At 36.0% G+C, this 24982-nt stretch overlaps 1 protein-coding gene across 1 annotated transcript; it reads left to right on the top strand.

Annotated features, from left to right (window-relative positions):
* The first annotated feature begins 7180 nt into the window (after window positions 1-7180).
* Window positions 7181-20533, top strand: sema7a (semaphorin 7A). Its single transcript, XM_052598063.1, has 14 exons — window positions 7181-7370; window positions 7580-7713; window positions 8317-8346; window positions 8446-8541; window positions 9525-9618; window positions 9734-9844; window positions 11110-11252; window positions 11881-12059; window positions 13545-13653; window positions 15244-15439; window positions 16718-16833; window positions 16907-17052; window positions 17177-17232; window positions 17326-20533. The coding sequence occupies exons 1-14, from the start codon at window positions 7247-7249 to the stop codon at window positions 17694-17696; spliced, it is 1905 nt and encodes a 634-aa protein (XP_052454023.1). The 5' UTR covers window positions 7181-7246; the 3' UTR covers window positions 17697-20533.
* Window positions 20534-24982: the final 4449 nt, after the last annotated feature.

The raw sequence follows: 24982 nt of genomic DNA, 5'->3' as shown, positions 1-24982 counted from the left end.
CACCTTTTGAAAATATAAATTACTGTCTTTTGTGTTTAAACTACACGTAAACGCGCAATGCACGTGCAAATGATTAACGGTGAATGTATGGAAAATAACCACACGGTAGTCTAGAGTCTAGCACATTAACGGTGAGAATATTTTTTTTTCAATATATTTCAATTGAAGTGTATAAGTCATTTCCATACAGTGGTATTGTTTTTTGAGTTAATAATTTATTAAAACTAAGGCGTAAAGTAAGCAATAAGCAAAATGTCTAAATACGCTATCCCCAGGTTTCACAGGCTTAATCTACACCCTGTCTGTGAACTATATAATATAGCATATTTGTGATTTTGCTGTAAACATGTTTTATAATGCATAACTAACAGGGGAGCTCCATAAAGTACACGACTCAATAGTAGATTTACATAAACCATATATACTTCTTGAAGACTATTACTAAAATGTCTATTTATGATCTGACTGGATAGTGTTTGATAAGTATTGTAGATGAGCACATCTAACAGACATGAAACAGGTGTCTGAGTGATGTGTGTGTGATATTGTGTAGAATTCACTTTTGTCAACACTGCTTTAGATGAGTGTAAGTCGTGTAAACAAACAAATCTATGTAAACTAAACATAAGTTATCTATTTTATTTGTCCATTTGCAATATTGATAATTTAAGGAACATTTGTGCTGGATAAAAAGTGAGTTACATCAGTTATTAGCTCAACATGTAAATGCAGTATATCACAGATATATGACAGAGGAGACTGACTCTTGTCTGGATGTTACAGGGACAGATGAGACACATGTGTGTTTATCTGCTGTAGAGTAACTGATGAAGGAATGCTAACATCAAAGGATTTGTGTAAATACACTACAAAAATAAATGAAACATTTTAAATCTTAAGTTGTATTCTATTTTAATGTAATTTTAAACAATTATTACACCTCTTTTCTTATTCTTGATTTCTGTGCATTTGCTGCAGATATTTTGTGGTGGAGCACAGGCACGTGCACAGGTAGGGCTCAACCTGTTTTTAATCAATGCTATTGGTCATCCCTTTACGTCTGTCGGTCTGTTTTACAAATATTTCATAAATGAAACTTCTTAAAACAAGCTTTTGTAAATCTTATTCGATCCTAGCTGTCAGTAAGCTGATAACTCCGCCCCCTCTATATTCATTGAATCAACTGAAGTTCCACAGCAGCCTCACAGTAGACAACAGCTGAGCTGAACAAAGTTTTGGGAAGGGTAAATAAATATCTTGTTGTTTGAATAAGTACTACTGAACACTGTGTCTATAAAGGCTCATATTTTATTTATTGGATGTCTGTCTGACTGACTGAGACATGTGGGCGTCGCCTGAGAGAGAGGGCTAGCATTTGCCATCTAGTCATAGCCAATACATAGCCAACACTTAAGTAGCCTGTGCATACAGTAGCATCATCTTTTATAAAATGCAAATTTTATATGGAATGCATTTTACCACTGGAAAAAGTGAGCGCTCCGTCTATATAGCTAAACTAGTTTGTAACCTAGATGAAAATGTAATGTGATACCTGCAGCGACAGGCGCAGTCGCCGTTTTAATGACGGACAAAATATTCATCACATTTGCACACATTCGCTGGTCAAAAACTATATATTGATAATAGTGCTGTCAAAATTAGCGCGTTAACGCATTCGATTAATTTGAAATATTTAACGCGTTAAAAAAAAAATAACGCAATTAACGCGGTTGCAGTTTTTTTTTATTTCCAGTTGTGGCCTATGTGTGTTCAACGTGCAAAGAAATATGGATAAGACCAAGGAAGGACTTTTAGACGGAAAGTTTCAGTATAAAACTCTGCCGGATTACTCTTCAGTCTGCCACAAGAAACATTACTCTTCATTCAGTCTGCCACAAGAAACAGCAACATTAAAATCATGAACTCAAATGTCATTGTTTAAAAAACAAAAAAAAACAATGACTGTAACATTGCGTAAATCAGACCTTTCTGTAACGCTAACGTTAATAAGCTTAAACGAAAATAAGGAAATAATTGTGTAGCGGAGTGTTTTTTGTACACAGTGCCGCGAACTGTCAATCACTCCTGTATGCGTGCATCACTGTCCTCCTCAGCTGCAGAAACTTGCGCTCTCTCTCTTCATCAAGCTTTAAAACAAAAGGGACAAAAAGATCATATTGTCTTTGTGCATAGGCTATAGATTAATTAGATAAATGAATATCTAAATTTGTGCCTTGCCGTATACAGTATTTTTTTATAACTTAGAAAAAAGATGCTGCAGCCAATGTACAGCCAGCGGGGGCTGCAGGACGACTCAACCTCCGCAGACAGTTTTTAATGTTTATCAGACAATAAATACTCAAGATTTTGCTTTAGTATAACTTCCGGGACAATTAGGGCCAGATTCGGGAGTCGGGACAACAGTTTAGATTTCGGGACTGTCCCGAATTTTTCGGGACGTCTGGTCACCCTTCCTGAAAGACCCGCATTACTTCATTAGCTTCAGTCTGACCTGCAGTGATAGGGTTCGAATTTGGTGAGGTATCAGTCAGCGAATCATCTGATTCTGGTCTTGTTCTTGCAGTATTCAGAGTCTGAAGCCAAGAAAACATATTAAGTGTTGTTGTTAACTGTATTTGATTTTTAACCGAACCGAGCGTTGTGTACACTCATAACGAGTTTCACACACCTTCTCCGGCCACGTTGAGTTGTTGACACTTAACAGTGGGAAAAGCGACACATGCGCTATTCACTTGTATAACTTAAGGGTGAATGGGTAATGTAGTTTCTGCTCTGGGTGGGATGAATTAGGAAGCTTGCATTGTGAAGGGCGCTCTGAAAATCGGCAGTGCAGGTAAAAGATTAAAACCTCTATTAAAACAGATGTCCAAATGAGCGTACCGGTACGCTACAAGCACGTTCTGGGCGCACGGAGAGGTGGCGGTACGCTCAAGAGCTATATTTGGAAGTGGCGGTACTGAGTACTGGTGCGTACTGGCCCACTTAAAGCACTGGCAATGACTATACTTGGGAATTTTTTTGCAGTCCACTTAGAATTCAACATGGAAATCATTTTTGTTTTTTATTGGCATTGATTGTTTTGAAATTCAAATGGTACTTACATGCCTGTGTTTTTATTTCTGTAATAAATATGGCTTTCAAGCCAACAGTTAATTTGCAGGATATTGATGGTTTATTGCAGGTATGTTGTTTACATGAGAAAATCTGTGTTACAAGTTAAACAAAAATTCAAATAAACAATCATATTTTGAATTTAAATAGTTTCTTTGTCTTGAGTTTACATTAATTATTTACATTTTACATTTACATATCCAAAAAGTTTCAGTCTTTTAATTGCGATTAATCGCGATTAATCGCGATTAATCGCGATTAATTTTAAAAAATTGTGCGATTAATTAGTTAATTTTTTTTAATCGATTGACAGCACTAATTGATAAGTAATAAAACAACATATAATTTGTTTTTACCTTCGGAAAATCATAACAGGTGAGCCCCCGCGCTGTTTCGTACTGGAACTTACACAAAGCGACGAGTGATCCTCGTCACCTACATAACATATATTTCTAAGAAATTTCTTGTTTGATTTATGATTACTGATACACTTAATTTATTAACATTTAGGCTAATCTTGTTATGGTATACTCTCCGCTCGTCCTCACGTGTATAATGTAGTAGTAACTAAAAAAAATTACAGAAGATCACTGTGAAATCTTTATATTTTATCATGCAGATTCATGATTCATTCCAAGGCTTCATTTATTTGATCCAAAATACAGCAAAAACAGTAATATTGTGTAATATTTTTACAATTTTAAATAACTGTTTTCTATTTGAATATATTTTAAAATTTTATTTATTTTTGTGATCAAAGCTGAATTTTCAGCATCATTACTCCAGTTCACTCTTCAGTGTCACGTGATCCTTCAGAAATTCCTTTCACTGCAACTGTACTTTTCACACTGTTTTTATTTATTTTTTCATTGCTGGCTTATTTTAGGGAAAGTGTAGTGAATAAGAGACCTTCAAGAGACCAACATCCCTGGTCCACCACGGTATCAAATTTTTGCCAGGTAGGCGGATACATTTTGGATATGTTATAGTAACGGTATGGCTATAGTTTCTTATAATCTGGAATTGAGTTGGACATAATTACTTAAATTATATTTCAAAAAAGTTTGTCAAAAATAATTGACTCATTGCTCACCTTCCCCTCTTCTCAATGTCATTCATAATCATGTTAACCAAATAATACAAATTAGCTTATAAAACCAAACAGAATAGCTAAAAAAGAGAATATATATAATTTTTTTCTTTGCAAAGTTCATAAAAAAAGTGCATAAAGTAAAAAAAAAAAAGATTTTGGTTTCTGTTTGGTTTTATAAGCTAATTTGTAATATTTGGTTAACATGTTTATGTATGGGTCAAGTATTTTTTTGAGACTATTATTTTGTGTTATTGAATTTGTCATGAAGATGTGACCATTTCTTCCTTTTATGCAGGCTTACTAAATCTTGCTATAAAAAAAGGGAGGGGGGTGCCCTTTTTTAGTTTCAGCACATGCCCCTCAGAAGGTCTGTGCACGGCCCTGGTGGAGCAGGACCTGCAAGGAAAGGTGAAAAAAAGGGAAAACCTGAAACAAAAGAATAATGTAATGACTTTTTGTATTGTGTATGTGTATTTTTGTAGGACATGAAAATGTCCGTAGACTGGTGTGTGCACTGAGGATGGAGAAGACCACAGCATCATCCTGGAAATGATCGAGAGTCACAGATGAGACGCTCCTTCACTCCACCTGCCCTTTACTGTCTCATCAGGACCAGATGCTGCTGTGGTGTCTTCATCCTCAGTTCGAATACCAGGGAACACATGTTAGATAAAAAACTGTTAGTCTGAATGCACTGTAAGTTGCTTTGGATAAATTTATAATTTATTTATGTATTTTAAACCACTTCAGTGGTTTAGCCCACTACAAAAGTAATAAATCAATGCATTTACTTGTAAACTCTGTGTAAATGTTTGTCAGGTAGTCGTGGTCATGGGGTGCAGGCACACAAACGTTTGGAGCAGACACAGCAGTCAGATTGTCCTGCACATGTTCCCCTGCTTTCGCTTCAAGGTTGTGTGGTTCAGAGAGCCGACATCATGGTCTTCCTCATCCTGTTGCTCAACGACATCCCTGTTGAGAAGAGTGAGCTTGTGAAGTGCAGCAGCAGAACTATATTTTTGTGAAACTATAAGAATTTAATTTATGATCTCATTAGCAGAGGCAACAAAACTATTTTTAAATATGGTTTTATTTTTATTTTATTTGTTTATTTAATTTTATTTATTATTAGTGATGCTGGACAGGCAAATGTTATTATTATTTTACAGGGGTGTGGAGTCTGTATGGGTTTGTTCTCCCTCAGGGGGTGGGTGATATAATAAAAATCTAATAAGTCTGTTTTTTTTTGTTGTTGTTTTTTTTTTTTTTTTAGAAATCATGATTATCCTGATTCTTTGTCATGTTGGGTTTCCTATTTTGCAAGCTGTTTGAGCATCACAACCAAACTAATTTCCCTATTATAAAGCATTTTAAGGTAACAAAATATGAAAAAGTATGGTGGATATTTAGGCCAAAGTGCATGGGTGAAGATAAAAATCTTTGTAATTATTTTATCTTTGTTATTAAAAAATGAGAACAAAGATACACATTAAAAATACAGATATTATACAAATAAAGTGTTTTATTTTCAGGTACAAGAGATTTATTTAGCAGGAGCATTAAAAAAAATGAATGAACAAATATAAAAATAAAACACTATGTACACTGATTCCTATTAAAGCAACTGTATTAATTTTTTTTTTTCAGTCAAGAGTATTGAGTGATTTTTCTCTGTGGGTTTGGTGTTTTATTAACATTAAAGGAATAATTCACCCAAAAATTTTAATAGTGAAGAAGAAAAAACTGAATGAGTTTCTTTCTTCTGCTAAACATAAGCATTATTTTGAAGAAAACCAAACAGTTGCTGGTTCACAGCGACTTCCAGAGTATGTTTTACTACTATCAAAGTGAATGTGAACCAGAAACCGTTTGGTTACCCAGATTCTACAAAATATCTTCTTTTGTGTTCAGCACAAGAAAGAAGTTAATATAGGTTTTGGACAACATGTGAGTGTATAAACAATGACAGAAATTAAATTTTAGGGTGAACTATCCCTTTAATTCGCACGGCAGCATGTAGCCTACTGTCCCTTTAAGACCTGCATGCATACAGACACTGCATGCATACAGACATGCATCCTCTTTCAGTTGTTTACTTTAATTTTAGACAAATCCAACTTAGTCTATACATAAACCTTGTGTGTATCGACAGTATTAGCACAGAACATAACTTAGAAATCAGGCACAGTTTGAAGGGCTTTTTCGTTTTCGTGCCGCACTTTGATTGTGCTTAGAAGAACCGAACGTCAGAAAAGCACACGAATGAAACTTTTTAAATAAGGATTTAAAGCAGATGCAAAAAAAAAAAAAAAAAAAAATTGTGAATAAGTGCAGTATCCTGTTTGAGTAACTCTACCGCTGAGTTAACACTTATGTTAATGTATTATAATAATTCCGTGGCGCCAGAACTGCAGCTGATAGAATGAAAATAACCACAACCAAAAATACCCTTGGCAGAAATTGGGGACGGGGCAGACCGGACCGCGAGGGCACTTTAGCGTTGGACCTCAAAGTCGTAGTCGCAAGTCGCAGAATGCTCTGACTTTCAAAAAACCATGTTTCAGTCAAAATCACGATGTTCCGCTCTCAATGCACTTCGATCCCATACGCTGTTTTGGGGTGGCAACTGGAGTGGCAAAGCTCATTTGTGCCACCCTTGTGGACACCACTGCTCTAAGGCTCTGCCAGGTAACGTTAAACATTTCATTGGCGTTCTATTCTCACATGATGCACTTTTTCTGAGCCCGTAAGCCTGAAGCGCGCGCGCACTGTCAAACAGCGCCAAACTGGATTTTTGTTGGGTCAGACTCATCTGCTACTGATGGAAAAATATGCACAAAACAATCAACTTTTAAATGTTTATTTATCATCAGAGGGACAGTCCGTTTCTCGGGGAGGCAGGGCTTATCCTAGGGGAGGCACTGCCTCCCCAAGCCTCCCCCTAGACACGCCCGTGAGTCAAGACTCTTCATTTGGAAAGGTTGGAGATTATTCAGAGCGGATAGATTGTATAGGAGGACAATGATAAAACGGCAATATTTCTCTGTCCAGATCAAGGGAAATTTGGCGTATCTTTTGCTTGTCTATGGCGCGTTCTTTCATTGTGTGTTTTGCTCTTACAATCCCAGATTAACTCTAAAACAAGGTAAGCTAAAATAACCTTAAATCTTTCCTCTGTAATCACACTAATTATTTACACTTGTCATTGTCCCACGTAATCTATTCAGAAATGCATTTATACAGTAGACTTTAATTGTCATAAATAATCAACTGAGACGATATCTAAACCTATGATATTTTACTAGAGAACATAACTGTACCATATTTGTTTATCTCCCCCCCCCCCCACCCCAGATGATGCTCCTCTTTTATACAACAGAAATTATAGTCGTACAGTCATATTCCATCAGGAAGGATCAAACAGTCTGTTTGTTGGAGGAATAAATCATATTCTACATTTTGATGTAGACAGTCGTCAGATTGTGGAGGTAATAACTAAACTGGTAATTAATATGTAAATGAGAGATATGACATACTGTAGACATTTTTGTTGAAATAATTGTACATTTATAATAAATGATACCTTTATATAGAATAATTTTATTATAAAGATAAAGTTGGACTATAAAGCAAGTTTGAATATCATAAATTGAGAAGTAACTCAACATTGACCAAACATTGGCAGTGGTTTTAATAAGTAAGTCTAGCCTATGTTAAATTTTATGTTGTGCATATATTTTTGGTAACCGGCAATGACTCACACAGACAGCTTTGTCTATATTTAATGTGCCAACGAATGAAAAGGAGCTGTATCTGGTGTTCATGAAAGATTTATTTCCACAAACAACAAGTCCAATCTATTGCTATGGTTGCAATAAATAATTTAAATGTTAATTATGTGATTGATTAGCGAAAAAAATTATCCCCATGGTTGCTTTAAATACATTTAGGTACATAATTGTGTATGCATAGTGTCATCTCTTGAATGTAAAATACTTTAGCACCAATTTTGAGATTTTCTTTAGTAGGTTTTGTGACTAAGATCATAATAAAATATTAAAATTTCTATAAAATGTCTTTATTTTTTTTAGAACTTTACTCTCAATCCAAAATGTGGTGAGGTGAGTTCTATCATTCTGTTGAAAAAGAGAGAGAAAAAATAAATAATAAATTGAGTTTTATAGTTTAACAGTCTTACTGATGTTGCTTCAACTACACAGGGCTCTTGTGAAAATGTAGTGACAGTAATTGAAAGATTTGAAAACTACACATTTGTCTGTGGAACAAATGGAGAACAGCCACAGTGTTGGAAACTGGTAAGACATAAATATGCAGATCAACATTTTTGGCGTGGTCTCTGGTCTCTGCTACATATTTAGAATTGCAAAACTTCTTCCAAATGTTGCCTTGTGGTTTATTTTTTTATTAAAAGAATGCTAAGAGAAAGAAGAAGTGTAGTTCTCTATTTTATTTTTAGTTTTAAATTGCTTGTATAATCGTGAATGACATAACTTCATATGCAGTTTTTTTATTGCTCACAAAATGTCTAATTTTGTAATACATTTCATACAATTTATGAATTTATGTGCACATGCAAAACCGCCACCAGACTGACAACAGAAGCATATGCACACTGTAAAAAACAAACACTACAACTGAAAAGTTCCTGGTACTATTCTGCCATGACATAGTTTGTTAAGTTTACAAACATTTCTTTTAATACAACACAAAAAATGCAATGCAAAATTCAAAATACGGGTAAAACACCTGAGACAATTCAATACAGCATTTTTGCAGATGTGTGGTCTCATATTGTAAAATTGTTCTAGAGTTTAGAATGAAATTTAGTGAAAACAGTGACAAATAATCCTTTATGTGTGACGATTCGCATATGTATGCAGAAATATGTGAATGAGAATCAATGACTTACTAGACACTGGATGGCAAGCCAATTTTACTTTTAATATGGATATGAATTTTGTATATGAACTTTTCAGTTTTCAGTTAACGTTTTAAGATTTTCAAATGTATCAAAAATGCCTTTTTTGATATCAGTTATTACATTTCCTACAGTAAAACAGGAAGTCTTGATATAAACAATTGCAGAATTACTCACAAATACACAAATTCTTGATAGCAAAAAATCTTTCAGTTTTTCAAAACAAAATTGTAACTCTTGATGCCTGTAAATGCATTATAGTCTAAAATCAATATTATCTAGAATTCATATCATTCAAATGAATAAATGTTCAAATGGCTTGCCATCTTTCTGATCGCTAATAAAATCTCTTTCCTGAAGTCCTCCAGAGAAAGCAATCATTCCACAAAGGGTGTAGATGGCACAGGAATCTCACCTCATACAGGTTCACAAAACTCCTTGTCCCTACTTGCAGGTATGTGGGAGCACAAGCAGCTTGATGTTTTGATCTGCTTAGGCTTTGTGAATAAGCTGGAGGATTGTAGTTGCTTATTTAGCGTAACGCCAAGGCTTTCTTTGGTTCTGTACAGACGGAGATCTCTATGCAGCAGCTCCTTTATACAGTGATGGAACCCTGCTGCAGTTTCGCAGAAAAGGTGGAAAACGAACCAGCGTCTGGATGTATGATCAATGGGTCTCAGGTTGGTTGAATCACACAATTTTCACTAAAATTACTAGAAGAAAACGTATTAAATTTAATATAAATGAATACTTTTTATATATATATAAAAATCATCAGTGTAGATGACGTTCTTCTTTCAGACAAATACAATTAGAGTTATATAAAAAAAAATGTCCTGGCTCTTCCAAATTCTTTATGATGGCAGTGAATGGCTGTTAAGATTTTGAAGCAAAATAAAGTGCATCCATCCATCATAAAAAAGTGCTCCATGCGGATCGAGGGACTTGGCCTTCTGAAGTGAAGCGATGTAAGAATAATATTCATATTTATAACTTTATAAACCGTAATCTCTAGCTTCCACTTGCACTTACTGTTGTACGTGCATTCGCGAGAGTGTCGTTCCAGCAGATGTAGTACACGTAGCGTAAACTCCAGTGAAAATATGCTTATCTCCTGAGAACCAAGTTTTGCTGGCAGCAAAAGGAAAGCAGTCTCTTCTTGGCTTATATTGAAATCCTCCAACATTTTTATTTACAAATCCTCGATTTGTTCTTCTAATACACGACTGATGTCATGACTGCTTATGCCTGCATCCTACTTCATCTGCAGATACGCAACTCTCTCGTTAACATGTACGACAGTTAGCAGAAGCTTGAGATTTTAAATATTCATATTTTTCTTACAGAAATGCATTGATTCACTTCAGAAGGCCTTAAGTGTGGAGCTCTTTTTATGTTGGATGGATGCACTTTATTGGACTTCAAAATCTCTACAGCCATTCACTGAGTTTCTTTCTTCTGCTGAATATAAGAATAAACTTTTTTGGTAACCAAACATTTGCAAGTTCCCATTGACTTTCATAGTATGGAAAAAATACTATGGTAGTCAGTGGTTGTCAGCAACTGTTTGCATACCAACATTCTTAAAGGTAACTTCTTTTTTCATTCTTAAAGGTAACTTCTATTTTTTTATTATCTCCCAGATATTGCTCTGCTTAATCGACATCTTACCTCTAATGCTCTAATTAGTAAATGTACTTTAGTATGCACTTTAGTGACTGTAAAGTATGTTTATGGACAGAGTGGGATGAGCCAGCAAGTTCCTGAGCTGCTGACTAATAAGCATTTTTCCTCTCCCAAGTGCAGCTATCAAAATACAGCCTGGTCTTTGTTTCTCTCATAAAACAGGCGTCTCATTTGAAAACAAAGTCGAGGTTCTGTGATCTTAGTAGAAATGCGTAATGAGTAAGGGAATAATTCATGGCTCATTCATATTCCCCCACAGAACCCACTTTTATTTCAAGTTTTCTGGCCCAGCGCCAGAATGACACATTGAATGAGAAGATATATGTCTTATTCCGTGAGAAAAACTCAGACACGAGTCCAGAGGCTGATCCTTGGATATCTAGAGTGGCAAGAGTGTGTAAGGTATGTTTCTCACTTACGTATGAAAGATGTGATGGCTATTTGTGAGGCTTCCTACACGAACCCACCAAATCTGAGAGAACCATTGTTGTGGAAAAGTGACCTTCAACACTGATTTTATAATCCTACATGAATGATGAACTGCCTTTTGCTTTATTGACACACTATTTTCCTATTTAATGCTGTTCAGTTGCTTTGTCACAATCTATATTGTTAAAAGTGCTATATAAATGTGACTTGACTTGACTACATATTACAAGGAAGATGAATGGATATATCTTATAAAGTCACTGGATTGTCGCAGATTGGTTACCATGAATTGTTCAGGAGGTGGAAATGTGAGAACTCACGTAGAGGTTCAAATTGAGCACTTTCAAGCCTTCCCGGCATCCAACCCGATAAGCTGTTATCACAGTTCTGTCTGCACCACTGTTATCAACAAATTTAGGTGAAAGCTTCTACAACAGAAAACATGACTGCAGGACAGAGGTCAGATTCTAGAAACAAAGCATGTGTCACAGAAATTGCGTTCTTGGTATGAAGTGCCATGAGAAGAAGACACCTTCCAGAGCTTGTGGATGATGATGATGGCAGAACACTGTCCACCTGTAAAAACATCAGTCTCTCGTAGGTCGACCAGGGTGGTCCCAAGCAGTTGCTCCAGAACATCTGGACCTCCTTTCTGAAGGCACGACTTGTGTGTGGGATTCCTAGAGAGTCGCTGTATTTCAACCGCTTACAGGACATTTTCATCCAACATGCTGATGACTGGAGGGATTCACGAGTGTATGCACTTTTCTCCAGCAGCTGGTAAACACTGCATTATTTTCTGACATTTAAAAAGAAAATAATTTGGTTGGCTTGAGAAATCTGCTACTTTTATAATTATTATAATTATACGATAATAATAATATGGATCATGTTAACAATGAGCTAAACTGTTATTGATATGTTAATGCTTGAACATGCTTAATGTGTGCTAAATTACACTAACAACGACTGTGTCCCAAATGAAGCACTATAGGACTGTGCACTTATACATTATTTACTTATATACACTATGTAGTCAGCCATGTAGTGTATGAATTATATAAGGTTATGTTGTAATTTACAGTTGGAGCCTGAGAACCCCTCCCCATTCGCTACATAATTAAAGCTGCGACAGTTGAGTGCATGAAGTCAGTTTTCAACATTGCACACTTTGTTTTTTTTTTTGTTTTTTTTAAGTGCATCATCCTGGTATTTAAAGTGCACCTTTTGTTTTTGGATTTTTTTGTGTGTACACACTACTCGTACTATTAATACTACAAAATGTTTTAGAATAGTGCGTAAGTATGCAATTTTCAACAATGTAAGCAATGTAATCTAAAACATGCTAAATCATGTTAGCAAAATCCTAAAACATGGTAATCATCTTGGTAACATGCTAAAACATGTTAACATAATGTAAGTCATGTTAAAACATGCTAACAACATGTTCAAATAATGGTAGCAAAGTGTTAATCATGTTAACAATGTGCTAAAACATGCTATCAATGCGTTAAATTCATAGATTTGCATAGATGTCCTATTCAACTGCTCCAGATACGTTGATGCAACCGCCATCTTGGAACTGCTAATATGACGTCATTCACCATAATAATAATCAATGAATATTTAAAGATATACAAGCGCATAACTTGCTGTTGTAGAAGCTCATAGTCAATCCGCTCAAAGGTTCGTAGACCATTCCTAAAATGGCGGATGGCTTACATGTCGCAACCCATAGAAACTGTTGCTAATGAGGCATCTAAATATGAATATTTATGGTTAAATCATGCTAAAATATGCAGTGTGAGAAATCACGCTAACATCTTAAAACATGTAAGCAGTGTGTTAAATTATGAAAGCAACATGTTAAAACACTGACAACATATTAAATAATTCTTAAACATGCTGACAATATACTAGATCATGTTAGAAACATACTAGCAACATACTAATTGTGCTAATCAATGCTAGCAACATTAATAACAATATTAACAGCATACTTACCTTGCTTGTAACATTTAATCATGGTAGCAACATGGAAAAAACTTGTTAGCAATTTGCTAGCAACTAGAAATATTATATCATAGCATGCTATGAACAACTATGTAATCTATGTATCAAAATTTTTGGACCCGAAGCTTAAGTTTGTTCACAAATTTTACTCCTCTTGTAACTTCATATTGTTTTTGCAATTTCTTTGGTGCCACAGATTGCTCAGAAATCAAATACATTTTCTCATCATTATTATTTTTAATGTTGTTATAGGAACTCTACTGCTGTGTGCATTTACTCGTTGGCAGAGCTTGATGATGTTTTTGAGAATTCCTCGTTCAAAGGATATTCTGCGGCAATCCCCACCCCAAGACCAGGAACTGTGAGCAAAAACATACACAGAATAATCAAAATAAACATCTTGTTTCATCTAATATTCAGTTTGTTTGGGTAGAAGAAAAAAACATATCACTTTTGTTTTATACTACTTTCCATTATAACACTTACTGGTTGACCAGTGTGGTAAAATAATGTTTCTGGAAGTTTCTCCGCGTGGCGCATCTACAGAACAGAATACGCTGTTTGCTTTAAGTACTCTCCAAAATGGCGCTAGGGTAAGGAGACAAATTGTTGAATAAAGTCATTAGTTTTGTTTTCTTTGCGTACAAAAAGCATTCTCATAGCTTCGTAAAATTACGCTTAAACCCCTGATGTCACATGGATTATTTTACCGATCTTGCTATGTTTCTAGACGTTGTTCGTGTTAATTACATTGCTATCTATAGGAGGTATATTTTTTACCTCCTATAGATACCTTTTTATCAAAATATCTTAATTTGCGTTCTGAAGATGAACAAAGGTCTTACGGGTTTGGAACGACAAGAGGGTGAGTAAATAATGACAGATTTTTCATTTTTGGATTAACTATTCTTTTAACCTAGAAAAATGCGCACTATTCAAGTGTCTATGCGGATCGTAGAAGTGAAATAACGCGCTCAGTGAAGGAAGATGGAGGCACCGGTGCGCTCATTTGCTTTTAAATTACTCTGTAATTTTTTGTCACACGGATAAGAGTAATAAATCTTTCAAATCTGTAAAGACTTTACGTTTATTTGTGTGCACTTACAATAACAACAAAACATTGTGCTTTTGTAAAATAAAGAAAGCAAACAGTATGTGCTTTCTGCCGTCTCGGTCTCTGTGAACTTGAGCTTTACATCTTTGCTTTACAGACATTAAAAATAAATCTACAGAGTGAAATGTCTACTTCTAAATGAAACAATTCAAATAGAAAACAAATATTCTCAGATTATGTAATCTGTATGTAACATGCGTACAAGCACATCACTACTACGGAGATGATGAGTAAGTGTCGTCGAAAAAAAGAAAGTGCTAGTTAATCAAATTATTAAAATGTTAATGCAGTCTCCTTACCATTTTTTACTGACACATTCATAATCATTCGTTCTGCTGGTGCGCTGTGGAAGGCTTTATGCATGTGTTAGAGCTCTTATTAGGCTATGTAGGCATTTAAAGGATTATTACGATGATTTAAATTGTTTATTAAAAAAATGTGATTAGTCGACTAATGCTTAAATGGAACGACTATTAGTCGACCAGAAAGATGTTTAGTCGAGGGAAGCCCTACATGGATCAACATATTTTTGCATTAAAATTGCATAAAAAAATCTATTCAGTTCATTCAGTTTTATTTTTGTATATTGTTTATGCCCAACAACTTCCTCAATCATTTTACTCTTGACCCAAAGGTGAATTGCTCAGGCCTATTATTATAGCCATTGTTGGTGAACCAATGCTATTGTTTCCTCACAATAGCTATTTTAAATCTCCTTTTATAGTTCAGGAAATGAGCATTCATTTTTGCCATGGCCTTGATAACAATGGGATGGTTGTAACCTCAAACAATACTGACCGAAACTATATTATAACGATATATCTTCCTCTTTTCCAGTGTGTCAAACAAAGCAATTCCATTCCAACTTCTACTCTTCATATCATTAAAGACCATCCAGAGATGAAGAGATGGATTGAACCCATTCAAAAACAAACACCTTTCTTCACAAGTAATAAGAACTTTACCAAGATAGCCGTTGACCGGGTCCAAGCTTCAGATGACAGCTTGCACAATGTGCTGCTGCTTGCAACAGGTATACTTGCGTGTGATGTATTGGTTCAAATGTTTTTGTTTGTTGACTTCCTTCATACCAGACAATAACAATACTCCTAATAATAGAAACCCTTACCTTGTTACCGGCTTTTGTTTTCTTACTTGAGTCTGATTATAACATTAGTCACATTAGTTTTACATTCGTTTTCAAAACTTTAGTTTAAAAAAAAACTGTTAATTTTTAACCATTTTGCCCATTTTTTCTGACGCTTACAATTCATCTACAAGCTACTGAACTGCTGCTGTTTCAGCAACATATGCTGAAACGTTTATAAGCTTTTATAACAAAGTTATAGGATATGCAGAAACCAGTCTTGCACTCTGGAGGAAGTTTTAAGTTCTGAATGGAACTGAAATATCATACTTTCAGAGAATAATGAATAATTTTATTTATTAATTTGTTTTCTAATGATATGATCACTTTAGAGTAAGATATACTATAGGCTTTATATTACTATAGGCTGGAATACTTTACATTAGTTTGAAATTCTGACTAGATTTCTAAACATGGCATCATACGAGCCTGTCCTCCAACAAAAAACGACCATATAGGTCATTTGTGTAAGCATTTAATACGACCTATATTTACGTTTTAAAGTTAAGCGCCCTCTAGTGGGCGTAAAAATAATGACAGTATCGCGTTGCGTCTGCCGTCATGAATTGATGTATAACGTCATTACCAATCAAAACGCATGTTTATTTAAATGCAATGTGTGGGCGTTTTACACCAATCTCACAGTATTTCCTACATATTTTACTAGGTGGCTTATTCGTTCGAATAACCACACCTAACCCCACCCCTAAACCTAACCCTCACAGAATTCATGCTAAATTATGATTTATTGAGCATATACATTTTAGTGCACGTCCGTTCCCTGGGATCGAACCCATGATAGCATCATTACATATCAAGGTATAACGCAATAATCTACTAACTGAGCCACACGAAACGCAAACCAGAGGGCAAATAAAAGAGTACAAAACATTAACATGAAAAGACCTTTTGCTGATAGGGGCGCTCTGATGCTGAGTATACGCTCTGATGGGTCGTATTTCAGGACAAACGACCTATACAAGCGTATTGGTTGGAGGACATGTTGCATCATACACTTACTGACTGCATGGCTCAAAATATCAAACATTGATGGAAACAGTCTAAAGTGCCTATCATACACTTGTGTTGTTCTGCAAATGCTCTCGTTGGCTCTTTCAGACACCTTATTCTTACTCAGACATTTGATGTCTTGGTTCTTCCTAGACAATGGAGTAATCTTAAAGATACTGGAGGATGGCTCCAGTGCATTCATCATCTCTGAAACGCATCTGTGCAATGGTTCAGCACCCGTACATTCGATGAAACTCGACTCTGAGAAGGTAATCCAGCAGCCTTGTGAATCATTAAACACTTTGACATTGCACATTCAGCCACTGTTGATTTTGTCTGCAGAGGAAGCTGTTTGTAGGATATCCCGGACAGATTTCCATCTTAGATCTGCAGAGATGTGAAGATTACAATGCTTCCTGCGAAGAATGTGTACTTTCTCGTGATCCATACTGCGCTTGGACTGAACAAGGCTGCACATCACAAACCAGGTAGCGTTTTATGTGTTTAGTTTAGAAATGTTATATATTTTTGCACATATTGTGGCTTTAAAATGCTGTCTTTTGGGTATTGTACAACCTAGCATTTTTTAAAATAGATTTTTCTGTGTTTTAGAGGAGGAATACAAAACATTGCTGATGGACTCACTAAAGTATGTCACCAAAAATCAGGTATAAGATCAGTCCAGTTGTTTTGTGTATAATTTTTTGCTTGATTTTTAAGACAAAACTGTCTCATGTAACTTTAACAAATGTTCTTTTAAGGGGGAAGATTCAGAAGAGAAGTGAAACAGCCACTGACAGCTCCATTAAGGATTCAACACTTTGTGCACACTGGTATTCCCATCTATCTCTCTTGTCCTGTCGATTCTAAACATGCCACTTACAAATGGGAACATAATCAAAAGAGCATCCCATGTCAGCAGACCCAGTCAGATTGTCTCCACCTCATTCCAGCCATGACAAATGACAAGAATGGTGACTACAAATGTACATCTCATGAACTCGATTATACCAGAACTGTGAGAGAATACACGGTTGAATTTAGAATAGAGAATGCTGCTTTCAAACTGAGAGCCCAGAACTGGTTAATGGCCACATTTGTCACTAGTGCCTTCTTTCTGCGCTCACTTTAAGGTCAAGGTTGTTTTATAAAAGTCAGTGCTTCCATCTTCAAGCTTTTCTGATGACCTGTAAGCTGATTAAAACCATCAGTCACACATTGCTAGGCCCCCAGTGTTTGGTCTTCTCAAGCGAAGTTTATAGGCAAGTAAGCACTGAAGTAAAAGATAGCATCCGTCCTAGACAACTCGCAGTTATATGCTTGCCATCTGTTTAGTGGGTGTTTAGTGACATTGCGGTCCAAAGTCTTTCATCCTGGACTTTCATCTTTAGAAACTGGAAATTCTCTTGACATTTTTAGGGTTTAGATTTGTTTTAACAAACAAAAAGCTCATAAAGGGAAACGAAGACAATGTTCAGGGTCGTGTCTAGAGCATTTTAAATGGGGGGGGGGCCAGACTGGGTCACCACCATAATTATTTATTAATAATTAAATACATTTATATTTATAATTTAAGCACTTAAATTAAAATAAGAATGAATAAAATAAATAACTAGAAATGGCTGACTATATTCAGATTGCTTCCATTAAGTGAGAGAAGCCTGCTCTTCATTTTTCAGTTCCTCTGTGTTTCAGTGATACGAGGACAACATTTGAGTGTACACATAATATCCAAGCGAGAGCAGAGCTAATTCATAAAAGAGCAACAAATGTTTTGAAGCAAGCGTCCAGTTTGGTGTGAGTGAAGGAAATCCGCTTGCAAGTGGAGATTCGTGCTTGCGCATTAGGCCTACATGGATCGCGTAACATTATTCGCTCAGGATTTTGATTAAGATTACGGTATGGAAGCCGCCTAAAATTAAGTATAAAGAAGAGAAGAAAGCAGCCCTTGGCGGCTGCCTACACATGCCAAGATCCGCCACTGCCAGATGCAGTTATAAATACTAAATACGAATCTATTGTGAGATATCTGATAGTGGGTACTTGGGGTGGCTAGCCAAATATAAGGGGGCAGTAGATGGCAGTAGATGGTAACAAGTGACTGTTTTCATGAGTGAGCCGTTGAATTAGTCATTCAACCAATTTGTTAAAAAAATGCAAATTCTTTCAGAAACCAACAAGATCAGTGATGGTCTTTGTGAGTCACTGAATTATTCACTCAACAGATTCATTTAAAACTATGCTGACTCAAAATATTTAAAATCGTTCTTTATTGAGGACTGAAACGCAGATACTTGTGTTGCTTAGAGACATGCAACAATTTCACACTGGTTTTGTTTGGAATTTTGTTTCAAACTTTGTTTTCCTTAAACTTGTTTTTTGGATTGTTGTATAAAAACATTTACACACTCGCAGATGTGCACTTTAAATTGCTCACACTCACACTGTTCTCATCCACTGGTCAAAATGCACAACACTGCTTGAAAGACATGTGTTCTCTGATGTAAACAAGTAAGCATGAGAAGCACATGAGGGAACACGTAAGAGATGCACTGAATGAAAGCACTCTTGCTCTCTGACAGTAGATGGCGCTAAACTGCAGAAAATCTGGAAACCCCATAAATAAAGCATTTAAAATGTATTTAAATACCCATTCAAGTTTGTGGATTTGCTATTGTGTTCATCACAGCACCAAATACTTTAACATTTAGACTTAATAGGCTATTTATTTTCAAACGTTTTTTGCATTTTAATCTGGACCACAACATGCTCTAGATATTGTTTGAAAGTGTTTTGTTTCTTTGTTCATTCACACTTTACATTAGGGCTTCATTAGTTAACAAACTGCCAATGAAGAATTCTTCTGAACATTCATTAATCTTAGGTATTCCAATATTTAATAACACATTGTTAAAATCAAAAGTTGCAACTGTGTTATTTAATGAGCTAACATGAACTAAACCTTATATATTTTTAACAAAGATTAATGAGTTCTGTAGCAAATGTAGTTATTGCTCATTGTGAATGTAAATGCGTTACCTAAGGTTAACTAATGAGGTCTTATTGTAAAGTGGTACCCGTGTGTCTTTATATTTCTTTTGCACTTTAATCTCTGTAAAACTTTTAACTTGATATATTTTCTGTATTGATTTACTGTATTTAAATGTTCAGTTATTTTTGTTATAAGAAAAACTTTTTAAACCTGCTATACTGAATTAAGATCACTTACTGGAAACTAAATTTAATTACTGTGATAATACCGTATAATGTGAAAAAACATGAGCAATTAATCGTAACATGAAAATTGTATACCGGCATATCCCTATTTGAGAGATTGTGTCCGCTTATTAATTATAATGTTTGGCTCTCATTTTTGCAAGTGCTTGCTTTCGTAATTCTTTTCTGCTATTTGTATTGTTTTAAGCACTCTCCCCCAAACTGTATAGTGCTAGTTTTCCAAGAATTAGCTTTTACATTAAGAAACAGAAAGAGAAAATATTTGGGTGTTATATCCGTAAAGTTGTTCAGGAAGTCTGAGGAAGTTTGAGGAAATCTGGGTGTGGTGGGCAAACACGAAGGTCACTTTTGGACTTCAGACCTTTTGACGGCTGCATTATTGTTTAAAGAAAAAAGGCTATCAGTGGGACTGTGGGAAAATAAACAATGGATCTTTTACAGTTGAAATATGTAACAAAAACATTTCCTGGAGGAGTTCTCTTAATTTCCCACCTTATATTTTAACTCCGTATTTCACAACTATAAATATAAAGTAATTTCAGAAGCTGTTGTGTTTGTAGGGAATGAAAAAGGAGCGCAATAGGCTGTAGACAACTGAATGTTATGAAAATTAAGGGAATTGTATGTATATTCTTGACATGTTAACTCAAATTTGTTTCTGCAGCTGCCTTTATATGCAGAACCACGTATTAGTCTTGCAGACATTAAATATTGCCATTGATAGCAGGAAAATATTGCTTACAGTGGTCTCTTTATTTTTTATTTAATGCCATAACATGAATTATTGAGAGGGAGAGGGACATGACAAACGAGCCACAACTGTGAACCAGCTGCTTGGATTCTAGTGTAGTCTAGTTCAAGTCAATGTAAAATTAAAATCTTTATCATATTATACAAGGGACACTTTGATGGTTTAAGTAATATTTTATGATTAATATTTTTGTGCACTCTCTGAATCACCTACAGCTAATTGGTCTATACCCTAAATACTTCCCAGTATATAACTTTTAAGCCTTTATATATGAAATGATCTGTTAAACTGTACTATATTTATTTTTGTGCATTACTTATGTAAGCATAAACTAATGCAATTATATTTTTCTAGCACTTGAACATCTGTTATTCTTACGCACAAACACACCTAAGAGGTTAAAGACCCAGGAATCCAGGAATATTTTCAGTAGCTCAAGCCAATCAAAATGCTTCAGTTTTAAAAACATCTGGTCTCTCACTGATTTTGGAGCGCCTTAGACATCTGGAGCAAGACTGAGCCAATCTTTTAAGTCCTGCAGACTTACCAGTTGTCCATTAGCTGAGAATGTGAATAAAAAAAACTAATATTTTTTTAAAAGAAAAAACTGATATATTATTATAAGAATTTACAAATATATATTATAATTATAAAAATAATAATATACATTTATAGTACTAAATTACAAGCATCTACATAAACCTATCCGTCTGATTCGACCAATGGTGTCCATTGTGGGCGGGGCTATGCACACATTCTTAAAGAAGTCTTGGGGAAAAAAGTTTATGATTGCAGCAGGTGTGCTATTACTGGTTGTAGTGGACATCACGTTCCAGAGCCCGGTGTATGGCTGATACTATAGTGGACAAAGGTTTGCTACATTATGATTGGATCTTGGTGGACTAACATAAGCAAACTGTCCAACACCATCAGTTAAAGATGCCAGGACAACAGCCAGACTCCTCTTAGAGGGCAAGAAGACCTTTGGTACAAAGCCCGGGAGACAGGATTTCCTATTGGTCAAAATACAATTTCTGCCCTTCACCCACCATAAGATTGATTCCTCAGGTTTTGGCCTGTGACCGCCATAAAATTTCCTGAGGACCTCTGGATGCCACAGCGGTGGGTGAAACAAAGAGAGATCAAAGAGTTCCATCCAAATCCATTCATAACTATGTTCTCAAACCTTAAAAACTGTTACATTGCCAATTGTATTCTGGTTGTGGTTTGGTGAGTGAATAATGCATTGGTAAAGCTTTAGTGACACTTTTCTAAATGTGTGTTTAGACTATGCAAATAAGTTCCACATGAGGAAAGACACACTGTGTCCCCCAATCTGATGGAAACAGCCACTAACAGCCTAGAAATATAGAGAAGATTCCAGAGTTCATCGGAAAGGGATAAATGTACCTTCCCAAAGAGGGACACTAACAGAGCTTTTTGTTCATAAAATCTGTTTTACACTTCTTCCTTGTATTGATGATACAGAAAGAGGTTCTACAAGTTAGAAATCCCACCAATCTTTCTTAAGTGATGTACTCATAACCACACCTTAAGTGACACGTGATCCAAATATCATAAAGTCATTGGTGACACGAGTACCCATCACCACACTATTTCGCCTCCCTAGGTTGGCGAAAGCAAACATCACTACATGGTTAAGACACTTCTCTTAAAATATTATTCACTGGCAATATTTGTATTGTTTAATTAAGTTTACACACGAGTTCTTGTAAAGACAGCCCTCCCAAATCGTTGCGATTGCATGACTCATTGTGCCTTGTGTTTTCATGCTTCTCCGAGTTTCCACAAAATTGTAGTTGTCTTTAAACCATGAAAAAGTCACTCTGGAATAAGTATACATGACCATTGCTTGTGGCTGTGACTCATTTCATGTAACCTGAAATGGGGACTTTCACATGACTTTTTTATTTAATATGTCTAGACAGTGGTGTCACTATATACGTTTTTTGGGTGTGTCAGCTCTATTGTGTAGTTAATTTTAAGCATTTTTGTTGCTGGTATTAACCACTACCACAGTGTTTTGGTATTGTATACCTCTTTAGGACATTCAGCAGCTTTGTTCACTACCTGAATGTTTTAGTATTTAGTACAGACAGATAGTAGCGGAGCCAGAGTGGGGTCCTGGGTGCACTTGACACCCCTGACTTCTGATTGTCCATCCCAGGTGTCACCCCAAATTTTCAATCGCTGCTGGCTGCTTAATGAATAATATTTCATTTCAGCTCTTGAGAAAGAAGTATTTGTTTTGACATGCACTCCATTTTATAAATATTACCAAGATACAGAAGAATAAGTTCAAAGGGGGTTGCACATTGCAAGAGAAGCGCATTAGATTTGTTTCACCCTAGGCTGGAAGATTGTGTTTAGACATTTTTCAATAATAGATTTGTCTCTCTATGGACTGGATAAAGTGGATGCTTCATAAAGAGAGAAATAATAATAGATTGCTCTTTCCATGCTGGACAACACCCTTATTTTCATTCTTGAAGTGAACTTTTTGCCTGTGAAATGATTAGATGTTGGAATCTTTCCTTGAACGTGAGACCATGATGGCGTGCAGCTTTTCATATGTTATGCATCATATTGTAAAGTGGTTTACTATCTGGTTTATGTTTCCTGAACAACTACTATGAGAGTTGAGTCACTGCAGAAACGTTAGTCATTTCAGTTATTCAGATAAAATAATACATGCAGTAATATGCAGTAATACACGCAGTATACTCTCAGGACTGTGAGTAAAATTGGACCTCATTTGCCACATGTGACGAGTGGGGCAGGGCCGAGGGACGTGGGAACGAGGAGTGAGGCCGGTGGAATGATTGAGAAATCAGCGACACCTGCGACCCACCGCCGGTCTCGAATCCCACGTAGGAGATGGAACGATATAAAACTCGAGCAACGAAATTGAAGGACGAGAGAGGACCAGGCATCAGTGAATTATCACTTCTAGTCTTCTACCTCTTATCAGCACAGGCACTGGTTCCAGAATCAAATAAATAATGATGCATTCACACGAGCGTTGCTGTAAATGCTTCTCATTTAGTTTGAATAGATGACCTAATGCGCTGATCTGTTAGATCTGTTGCATCACGCCACTGGCGTTGCTCGAGGCAAATGTTGAAAAACTTTACATTTTTCAAGCATCAACGCAGTCACATCACTTTTCCAGTGTTGCATGAATGTGATTGGCTAGCATCTGCGGTAGGGTATTTGCATAAGCCAATGACTTAATGGCTTGAAAAATTAGCAGTAAATTTAGGTTAGAAATTTTGTCCGATGCCACGTTACTGTGACGTATGGCATCAAAGTACCACAAAGCAGTTCGAGACGAGAGCATTCGCCTGACTCAGTCAGTGCAGTTACTCCACAGCAACAGCTGTTTCACGATTGACTGAATTCAGCGCATGACAATGATGACATGTTTCGTGTTCCTTGTGACACCTTCGGGTCCACTAATACTGTTTATAAAGCTCTTTTGCTGTAGTTATAATGTTTTTTTGAGTCACGTTTATCAAAAACACTGATAAAAGTAAATATTGATAAACGTTTTTGCTTTTTAAATATTATAGGCATAATCGCGAGCTTCATCTTTCAAAATAAATGTAAAGCCAGATAGTGTCCTTATAGTTTTACCATCAGTTCAAGCCCGAAAGAGGAACAGAGTCACATGACAGACACAGTGATGAAGCTCGTATGTGTTTGCAGTACACAAGCCACGGACTCCACTGTGTGACCATCTCTCTCTCTCTCTCTCTCTCTCTGTCACACACACACACACACACTCACACACAAACACACACTTGCGACACGCAAAACGCCACATTTGATCATTCAATAGCAAATACTTAAACTTATAACAAAACATACTTACAGTAGCTGATTCAGAAGCACCAGATTGTCATAGTAAAGTCAGAATTACCTTCTCTAAGGTTCACTAAACTGTCATCCATAAAATGCATTGCTGTTCTGTTGTAAATAATCTTAAAGATTATTTATTTTTTTGTCCTACTTTCAGAAGGAAGAAAAAAAGGGTTTTTCCCTCTCCCAGATACACACAGCATCTCCCTAACATGACTGCTTCAACACTAACTGTGTTACTGAAACCATGCCTTCTTTCTATTCCACACAGTGACGTAGACATGTGGGGACGTGTCTGAATGAGCGGTTTTAGGGGGGCGTGGCTTAACTTCGATAAAGACTATTTCTTTGAATTTGAAACTTTAGTCTTTGCTACTTTACAGATCTTCTTTATACACCAAGAGCTTGTAACACTCCAAAGAGAAAGGAAACATTGAAATCGCATCCGATGCTGCGTCTGAATGCACTGTTAAATGTAGGGTAGGCCATTTCAGAGAGGCAAGCAAGCCAGCTTTGAAAGCATAAGATATCATCTTCCCTGCAAATCA

The sequence above is a fragment of the Carassius gibelio genome, chromosome B25 (assembly GCF_023724105.1).
Source record: "Carassius gibelio isolate Cgi1373 ecotype wild population from Czech Republic chromosome B25, carGib1.2-hapl.c, whole genome shotgun sequence".
NCBI lineage: Eukaryota > Metazoa > Chordata > Actinopteri > Cypriniformes > Cyprinidae > Carassius > Carassius gibelio.
This window is presented reverse-complemented; position numbering and strand designations above follow the sequence as displayed.